Source organism: Apostichopus japonicus, chromosome 9 (assembly GCF_037975245.1).
Source record: "Apostichopus japonicus isolate 1M-3 chromosome 9, ASM3797524v1, whole genome shotgun sequence".
NCBI lineage: Eukaryota > Metazoa > Echinodermata > Holothuroidea > Aspidochirotida > Stichopodidae > Apostichopus > Apostichopus japonicus.
Window position 1 is genome coordinate 21,038,608 of NC_092569.1, and position 10,867 is coordinate 21,049,474.

Sequence of the window (10,867 nt, forward strand, 5' to 3'; positions counted from 1 at the left end):
GATGTGGTCTTATAGTAACGAAACTTGAGTAATAAGACTCACACTTCAGTTCTTCATAATCTTAGCTTCTAGTGTTTTAATAATATGACCTGATTATCAAGTTCATTGCATGTTCTGAAGGCCAAATCGTCACAATCCTCTTCCCTCCTCCTCCTCCTCGCCCTTACCGCTTAACATACAATCTCAAGCAAGCAAAATATTTTTTTTAGATCCGTGGGTATCACGATTTCACAGAAGAAATGGTCGTGAATATCTGTAAGTAGAGCTTCACAGCGGCTTAATTTTCATATTCACTGCTACAACAGAACAGCTGTAATCGTGAGTATTCCTTTGAAACAAACATATTCCGGTATCCCAAGGGTCACCGTAGATTCCATTTAACATAATAGCATAACAACCATTGAACCACCAGCCGCCGGGATGGAATTCACTAATAGCACAATTTGCAAAAAATAAGTCATTGTCCTGATCGTAGGTAGTAAATTTCATATCTCGATGGTAATCCATGTAGTCATAATCTGTTTAATATAAAAAGAGATTTTTTATACTAAGCTTCTTTAAAAATTCATGAGAAGACTTTTTACAAACTTATCTATTTTCTTTTTACAGTTATTGTTACAGGCTAACTGAAAAAAAAAAAACACACATATGTCATATATTTTTCGGATGCAGTCAAAAAGCTTCCTGTAGCTAAAACAAGCATGAAACCTCAAGTTAGCATTGTGTACCTTTCGATTTTAGTTGAAGTATCCCAAGAAATTCGTTAGCATTTCCATATTAGTAATTCCCCTCCGCACTCTTTCAAGAGTTTTAAGAGGTCTTGACAAATATGCTATGGCATTAAGAACAATCAACTACACATTTTACATTCAGTCAACAAAACCAGACTAAATTGAACTTGTCAGAGGCATGTGATATTCGCGGAAAATTACGTACCAAAGCTCCCTGTGTAACTTCCAAGCGTTATCTCGTATTTTGTTACCTCGGAGCTAATTCTAAAAAGATTGTAATGAAGATATTCACTGACATCATTGGTGGTGTTGAACCAAATTTCAATTCTGAGTTGATGATCTCTCTCAGCTGATATGACATGTATTTTCTCATTTCCAAGCCAGAAACTGGAATTGAGATCGCCAAATCCATCTCTGTAGGTTATCCAATCATTGAAAAATGACACAGAAGCATCAACTCGCCTCTGAAACAGCTGTATAAAAAATAACCGCTTGTTTTAGAACGATACACAAGTTGAATATGTACAGTTTAACTGAAGGTGACAAGAGTTGCCTCTGGAAGAGATCTCATAATTGCTGAAATGAGTTTATGCGACGACGAAAGAATTGGGAAGACTTCATGATAATTAAGAAAATACTGAAGTTGCTACTATTATGCAATTAGTTAATTCTATAAACTGTGCTTCCTTGTCTGCTTCTTATATGAACGTTACTTATATGATGGCATATCTCATGTAACCTACAAGGTTTGCAGAAGTTACTCAAGTGACGAACGTTTGGTATCGCTTGTCGAAATTTGACCCAGAGCATAATATAAAGGGACTTATGCCGTCATTTAGTGAAGAATTTTGTTTGTAAAATGAGCGGCTAGTAGTAGCTTTGGGAACAATCTAAGATGGTAGTTAAAGATCGATATATAAGTGAATGTTAGATTAAGTGGAATATAATCAACATCAACGTCTTGTTTGCATGATCACAGGGTAATAGCAACTCCACGGTTTGATTCGTAAGAGGACAGGAACATAACAGCGTGCAGCCACGTATACTGAAAATGTGTTCCAACAATAGTGTTACAGACGTATGGAATATTATTAATAACATAAAAGAAAAAGCATCTGCAAAAGAACATTTACGAGTTATGCGAAATGTGAAATGACAAGTGTCTTGGTTTCGTGAAGAAAACTTACCATCCAACCATCTTTGCAATAAACTTGGAAAGGTTCATGTGCCCAAGTAGGTGGATGTATCAAATAAATGCCTTCTTTGGTGGATAAACCATTATAAACATCCTGACAGTTTGTGATTACTTGACAAGTCGTACCATTTCCCCAGTAGCCCTCTTTACACTCGCAAGATGAACTTTGACCTTGTTTCTGGCATGTTGCATTATGACTGCAGGAGTATTCTTCACAGTGGAGAACATCATTTTCACATGTGCAACGTCTTGTGCAGTTTAAGTTAACATGCGATGATCCGTTCTGTGCAGAAATGTTAACAATTACAAGCAATGGGAAGATAAAGCTGTGCTGAAACGGGATTTTGTCAACGGCTGATATTGAATAATACGTCAGCGAAAAAAATGTAATTTCATATTAATTGTCTCTTTTAATCTAAATGGAATTGTAAAATCTTTCTGGTTTACCAAACGTTGGGACTGTCACACAAAACCATGAGAAAACATATTTGTAATATTATTGCATCTCCTATATAAGTTAATTTTTCTGACCCTTCTAAAAGTATCATAATAGTGAACTCCAAATGTGAACAAAAACAACCTTTTACACCAATTACGTTTAAAATGAATCTCCTTTTCTTATATCTATATCGCAAAAGGTTAATGGGAACTTCTTCAACGCAATCTGTAGAGCTACATGAACAAAACATGTGCTTGCTATTTTATCTGTTGGTAGTGATGATATTTAAGCTCTCAAACACATCTTCGTAGTTAAGGAAGTCTTGACATATCAGGATAAAATCACAACTGTCGAGTTGTGTGAAAATACCGAAAAGACTCCTGTGGGCGAATGGTAACACCCGCATTCTTCCAACGGTATGCATGCTCCATCTCTGATTTGGAATCCATCTGGACAGACGCACGTATAACCCGGTTCATCATTACAGCTCTTAAAACACCCATGGAGTCCTTCGGGATCATCGCACGTAGTTTGGCATGAACAGTTCATCCATATCATGTTGGTAGGACAGGATTCTGAAGTATAATGAAATTTTCAAGTCGGCAGTCGCAGTAATGGCTCTTAACCATAGATTCAACAACGTGACGGTTCTTTCAAATGCTCACCGTGCAAAATGTGTACAAAATTTGAAATTCCGAATAGAGCTTTACAGTCCTAGAAGAAGTCTCTATCATGCTGTACGAACTATTGTAAGTATCAGTATGAGAGTTCATGTAATTAGCAACAATCTGACATCTTTACTTGTAGTTTCACCACCTTAATTTGATTTTTGAGTGGGTTTCTGAAATGTGTTAGTTCATCCAAATCGATGGTACTTCAAGACATTTCAAAGAGAACGTATTATCAGCGGTAATGGGTGAGGCTATTGGGTGTGGCTATTGATTGAGACATGAAATTAAGATATCAAATATGTTAACATGTTTGTGTTCAATCAAGAATTTTGAATTACCGTTCCACATCATATATAATAATAATAATAATAATAATAATAATAATAATAATAATAATAATAATAATAATAATAATAATAATAATAATAATAATAATAATAATAATAATAATAATAATAATAATAATAATAATAATAATAATAATAATAATAATAATAATAATAATAATAATAATAATAATAATAATAATAATAATAATAATAATAATAATAATAATAATAATAATAATAATAATAATAATAATAATAATAATAATAATAATAATAATAGTAATAATAATTGTAGGCTTAATAGTAAAAAGTTTCATATCACCTTTTGTAAGCATCCGTGTTTTTGATAACTCAACTGTACTTGTAGTTGCTGCCGTTGCTGTTAAAACGGTTGAAGTAAATAATCGCATTTCATCCGTAGAGAGCATTGGGGGCATCGATGTTGACTTGATTCCACTCAGTGTTGTTTCCTGTTTAATTTTCTCACCTGTAAACGGAAATGATCAGCATCAATTTGTGTTTTTCAATCGTTTTCAATACATTTTAACCCTTTAAAACCATCTAAGCTAAGATAAACCTGTATAAACTTGTTTACTATGAAAAAGTGTATACAGACTAAAGACCTAATACTGTGGTCTGTTAATTGCTCAGGCGAACATTCATAATGTATCAGCTTGTGAAGGTGCATGTGAACCAAAGTTTCAGAAAGAGCTGCTGTAGATTGAATTGATGTTGATATTATAATTTAAACATTAAAGAATTAGTCAAAACATATAGAGCAAACGAAGCTACATTAAACCACCACGTTATCTGTTGAAACCTTTTGTGTTGTCGAAAAGTCGTTTTTGTTGATGGTTGTTATTGTATCGGTTGGCTAAAGCAATGTAATTTCATCTGTTTAGTTCATAGTTGTAATTAGTCATTTACTAGGTGTTGTTGCTATTTCATTGATTGAATCTAATGACTGAATGATAAAATATCACATTTGTTGATATTTCCAATGATAACACTAAGTATTAAGTGGAGCGGTAGTAAACGTTTGGTCCCGTAATATCTACAAAATGTACAAATGATTGGACGTGAGCATACGTTTGTAAAATAAGTACAACAAACTACGTTCTTAATTTGTAATTAGTTCAAACAACGTTAAATCAAATACTTGTTGACGTTCACCTTGTCAAATGGTAAGTATCAATCTGTTTTACGACTGAGTCAAATACTGAAAAAACATACCATATGTTATCACGTTACCTGTTGTACGCATCCCAGTTGTTGACAACAAATTCTCGGATCGTGTTGTTATTTCATCAGTTGACGGTAATATTCGCATTCCATCTGCAGTTTGCGCCGCAGTTGCTGTTCGGTCACTCAATTGCGTTCCCAACGTACCTTTTGTCGTTCTTGACGTTTCAAAGGTTGACGTAAATGATCGCATTTTATCCGTAGAGTGCATCCGTGTTGGTTTGATTATACCCATTGTTGTTTCCTGTTTAACTGTCTCATCTGTAAACGGTAATGATTAGTGCCAGGTGTCAGTAGGCATTCAGTCAGAGATACAATATGAGATATGCTTGCCGAGAAATATTCGAATGAATGTTCCGAAAGCAAATTGCATAGGCCTAATACTAACCAGCTTGTGTTGATATTACCACCATGAGTTATGTCATGAGTAAGGTAGTGTACTGTACTAGTGTTTTGGATTCATTATTTGTAGTTGTAAAATAATAAAATCATTATAATTAATGTTGTCGTGACTTTTAGTGTTCCATACATGCAATAATTATATGAAACCTAAATACAATGAAATCATGTCGAGAATTCGTTTGACTCATTACCATTTCTTTAGCATAACGATAAACAAAAGCATATATTGTTTTCCCTCATTATTCATCCCAAAAATTGCATGCAGGACATAAGGATGAAATAAATATTTTGTTTTAAAGGAATTAGGTAGAATTAATATATTACTTAATTTAAGTATTCGAATGCAATATTTCTGATACACAACTCAACAACGAGAACGTTTATCAGATATATATACAACGCTATAGGGAAGTGAATAACAATTATTATTCATATTTGTCTTGCAGAAATTCAAGGTCAAGTAAGCTTTATGTCAGTGCATTTGTATAAAGAGACAGATCAGAGAACATCCTATGCACACACAAAAAAATAAGTGCTGCGTTTGAACCGAAAATAAGCATATACATACATTTCATTCTTAGTTGATATCGTGTTGTCTTTTCTTTCATTTTCGTTTGGGTCATGACCGAAAGAGTTGTATGGCAAATAGAGAGACTGGGTAAACTGTATCATTACTCTAACTTTGAATGAATTAACAAAGCGTTTTACTATGATAAAGCTACTCCAGGATTCTCTATAAATTCACCAAACAGTTCATAAGAGTTGTTATTATGATGAAAATGTCATATACGTTTGAATTTCATATGTAAATGAAGATGAAATCATTGTTTCTTAGTATTGAAAAAATGCATTTGTTACTCCGATGCAAACAACGTTAAATCAAATACTTGTTGACGTTCACCTTGTCAAATGGTAAGTATCAATCTCTTTTACGACTGAGTCAAATACTGAAAAAAAAACATACCATATGTTATCACGTTACCTGTTGTACGCATCCCAGTTGTTGACAACAAATTCTCGGATCGTGTTGTTATTTCATCAGTTGACGGTAATATTCGCATTCCATCTGCTGATTGCGCCGCAGTTGCTGTTCGGCCACTCAATTGCGTTCCCAACGTACCTTTTGTCGTTCTTGACGTTTCAAAGGTTGACGTAAATGATCGCATTTTATCCGTAGAGTGCATCCGTGTTGGTTTGATTATACCCATTGTTGTTTCCTGTTTAACTGTCTCATCTGTAAACGGTGGTGATTAGTGCCAGGTGTCAGTAGGCATTCAGTCAGAGATAATATATGAGATATGCTTGCCGAGAAATATTCGAATGAATGTTCCGAAAGCAAATTGCATAGGCTTAATACTAACCAGCTTGTGTTGATATTACCACCATGAGTTAAGTCATGAGTAAGGTAGTGTACTGTACTAGTGTTTTGGAATCATTATTTGTAGTTGTAAAATAATAAAATCATTATAAGTAATGTTGTCGTGACTTTTAGTGTTCCATACATGCAATTATTATATGAAACCTAAATACAATGAAATCATGTCGAGCATTTCGTTTGACTCATTGCCATTTCTTTAGCATAACGATAAACAAAAGCATATATTGTTTTCCCTCATTATTCATCCCAAAAATTGCATGCAGGACATCAGGATGAAATAAATATTTTGTTTTAAAGGAATTAGGTAGAATTAATATTTTACTTAATTTAAGTATGCGAATACAATATTTCTGATACACAACTCAACAACGAGAACGTTTATCAGATATATATACAACGCTATAGGGAAGAAAATAACAATTATTATTCATATTTGTCTTGCAGAAATTCAAGGTCAAGTAAGCTTTATGTCAGTGCATTTGTATAAAGAGACAGATCAGAGAACATCCTATGCACAAAAAAAAAATCAGTGCTGCGTTTGAACCGAAAATAAGCATATACATACATTTCATTCTTAGTTGATATCGTGTTGTCTTTTCTTTCATTTTCGTTTGGGTCATGACCGAAAGAGTTGTATGGCAAATAGAGAGACTGGGTAAACTGTATCATCACTCTAACTTTCTATGAATTAACAAAGCGTTTTACTATGATGAGCTACTCCAGGATTCTCTATAAATTCACCAAACAGTTCATAAGAGTTGTTATTATGATGAAAATGTCATATACGTTTGAATTTCATATGTAAATGAAGATGAAATCATTGTTTCTTAGTATTGAAAAAAGGCATTTGTTACTCCGATGCATTTATTAGTTCTTAGATTACTTAAATTGCAACTTGTTACCGTACTTACCGGTACTCGGTATTAGCTCCATTTGATCGCTACAGTTACCAACACAAGCCATACCGGCATCTTTATATGAGTGTGGTTTTGTGCACTTGAAAAACGCTGAAACCAGAAGAACCGTTATTTAATAGAGTAACATCAAAGCAGTGGCATTACGAATATTTGCTACTAGTATAATAACTGAACCACAATGTCAAAGTAATGAGATGAATAGTTAGAACTACTTTCAGTTATTCTACTTACCAACGCTTTCCACCATCGTAGAATGAATACAAATACCAAGAAGGAAACAATTGATGATAGACGAAAACTTAATTTCATTCATCTTTCCTCAATGTTTAGTCCAACGTATTTATACAGTAATATATTTTCTGGATAACTCCTTGTTAATTTCATCAAAGTACTAAGTAACTTTTAACATCTTCGTGTGGCTACTCATACATATCGTCTGAAGGAACAACTCACATAGTTAACGTTCAGCGTTATTGTTTAGAGTCGATTCGCCAAAAACGAGAAAGAAAATGAAAAGTGTTATTGATTGAAAAGAAATGATGTCCTTTTTCGTATACAGAATGGGGTCTTCTTCTATAGAACTATGAGCACAGACACAATATCAACAATCTCTTTATAATATAAAATCAATAATTAGACCTATTTCTTTTCAATTGAAATAATTTGATATTTATTAATTTTTAAATGTGTGATTAGTGAAATTTCAGCATGAAATCAAGAGCCAATACACTAGAGCACCAGGTAACTGTCACTCAAACCATATCCCCTTGTGGATATTTTTATTAGAACGAAAAGCAGTGAAGTGTCGCGTGGTTCGTTCTTTCTGTTTTAGTGACTCTGTACTTGCCTCATTCCACCGGGCGTATGACAAGCCATTTTACTTTTTATTCAATATTTGATGAAATCAACAATTTGTTCATGCTATCAGGAATTATCAGGAACTCCTACGACTTCCTGTTATACCTGTGTTGTGAAACATCATTAAAGATTCTTGTGAGGGAAACAAGAAATCATTAAATAGGTAGTCAAATGATATTCAAAAGTCATGTTGTGGCGACTGATTATGTCCTTTGAAGCACATGGTAAGTACTGTCGTTCAGGAACGTCATTACTATGGTTTAATTTGCAGATCTTCTTCCGAATATAAATTAAATGAAGGTTTAATACTATAAGTGTAGTACAAATCTGAGTGAACACTGTGTGTGGTACAGGCTATGTAAGACAAAGAATAATATAAACAAGTGTCCGTATTTTAACAAACATTTCAGTGCAATTAGACTAGTAAGAGTCAACGGAAAACACGCGCCCCGATGGCTGGAAAGCAAAACAGACCCAGACCCGATAGTCCCCGAGTCTATGTGGACTACACTCACCACCCCCCCCCACCTTCCCCTCCACTCTCGATTCGGATCATGATATATCGTCGTTATTAATGCTATGTGTCAGACTTCGAAGCTAATGAACAAATTATACTTTAACTGGAAGTTCCAGAGCAATTTTAACTTCCTGTTATGTGGCTGAGGCAAATGTCCCCTGGCCTTACAAGTTGTCGCCAGCGACGATATTTGATATGTTGTAAAAATCAATCACATTTTTTCTTCGAATATGTTCATACCTATAAGTTTGAAATCCCTTTTATTGCTCCATATATATATATATATATATATATATATATATATATATATATATATATATATATATATATATATATATATATATATATATATATATATATATATATATATATATATATATTGAAATGATTTGTTTCCAGGCTGACTGTTATAACCACCCCACCCTAAGAATTTATGATCCGTGGAATTCAACCTCACTATTCATCATCACCACTCAACAGTTTTCCCTCCCAATATCGAGCATCTGTTTGGCCAATGTTTTGTTCATACTAGATAAAAGGCTATAGAAATAAGAACGTTTTTTCGAATCCAATATTACTAGACATTAAATGTTCATTTATTTGCTTGTCGGGGCCACAAAGACTCTAACCGGACAGTGCCCCAATGAATCACAAAAGGTCCCCTAGCATCTCTCTAAAGAGTACTTTTGTTCTGTTCGCTTCGCTCACATTTTATTGTTGTGCGCTACTTGTTCTCAAATTTTTAAGGCCCCGAATTACACCAATAGAAAACACTATCCTTATTGCTTAGCCGTGGATACGATTTCTTCTTTAAACCTAAGCGTACACTCAGTGCAATTGCGGACTTCACTTGCCACTATACTGCAGAGCTTCCGGGACTTCGCCACCTGGACCCAGATCAGGTCATGGCCCCTACATGACCTCCTGCTTGGGCGTCGCTAAGTTATACCTTCCACGTACCACCTGATAAAGGTTGTCCCCCACCATTCGATCCTTTGTGAATCTCCCGCATCCACCCTTAACACTAAACAATTCTTAACAAAGGTTATACCCTATGCGGGTAGCCAAATCTGTCCACTGTACCACATTATTACCGGCTATGATTTCAAATATAAAATTTAGGATAACTCGTTCAATAATTAGTTTGCAAAAAGCGCGCAAAAAAATATCATACCAAATATTTTAAGTGTTCAATACAAAACACAAAATGATCTCACAAGCCCTTTACAGAAGGAAAACAAAGAATTATAAGTTTACGAAAGCGGAATCCAGTGCTATGTAAGTAATGGAAGATATTGCATCTTAATACAGATATTTTTACATTGCTTTGAAAAATTGCAGTCTCATTGAAAGTTTCACGTATAATCACACGATCTCTTTTCCGTTTCTTATCAAATTATTTCTTTCTTTTCCACCAACCAATGGAAAGGGTAGGGCCCCTGGCTAGTCTTTTGAAGTGTGTGCATGTTTGGGAGTGTGCGTGTGCGTGCGTGGAGGGGGGGGGGGGGCGTATTCTTCCACATCTTCTTCCGGCATCATTGACAATGCGCAAAGTCACTGGAGTGTTGTATACAAGTTGCTCTATTTTGAATATGAGAATGACGGTCGTAGAGTGCCCTCAAACTGCAGTGAATGATGAGTGCATGAGAAGGTTAAAAGTTGTAATTTTCCTTTTTTAAAACTAATCAACCCCTTTTAGTTGTTGCGATTAAGAATAAAGAGGAGTCAGAAACTCCGTTCATGAACCATTGATTACATGAATGGTCATTTTAAAGGTATTGTTTCGCAAACAGAATATCACCAAGGTATTTCTCGGCCCGCTCTTGAGTGTGTTGCATGGCATTTTCAGTAGAGCTTCGTGCTGAGACCTATATCGAATGTTTCATGTATCATCCAATAGCCTAACAAATTATATTAAGCCTTTTGAAAATTGGCTGTACCATGGGGGAGGGGCAAAGTCTCTTTTCCTTGTACTCTAATGCCCCATAAGCACGCATATTTTAGTAGAAAACCGATAGGCCGTACACCAACATCAACCCATGTGACGGTGGTGCTGGTCCATGGCCTGCCGACAGGAATAGGAGTTCCGACGGATCGAAAAATGTAGTATTTTGTCTTCTTCGTGCAAAGTATACCCAAGTACGTTCAGGCTGGTCTCGATATGGCTTTGAAAGGCCTTGTTTTCCCA

At 34.8% G+C, this 10,867-nt stretch overlaps 1 protein-coding gene across 1 annotated transcript; it reads right to left on the reverse strand.

The window, feature by feature from the left end:
* Nucleotides 1-226: 226 nt before the first annotated feature.
* On the reverse strand, nucleotides 227-7,760 carry LOC139973092 (uncharacterized). The gene is made up of 9 exons (XM_071979493.1): nucleotides 7,536-7,760; nucleotides 7,299-7,394; nucleotides 5,992-6,243; nucleotides 4,617-4,868; nucleotides 3,688-3,852; nucleotides 2,735-2,940; nucleotides 1,919-2,209; nucleotides 937-1,204; nucleotides 227-518 (listed from the first exon to the last, which is right to left on the reverse strand). The coding sequence occupies exons 1-9, from the start codon at nucleotides 7,615-7,617 to the stop codon at nucleotides 268-270; spliced, it is 1,863 nt and encodes a 620-aa protein (XP_071835594.1). The 5' UTR covers nucleotides 7,618-7,760; the 3' UTR covers nucleotides 227-267.
* Between the last annotated feature and the right edge of the window lie 3,107 nt (nucleotides 7,761-10,867).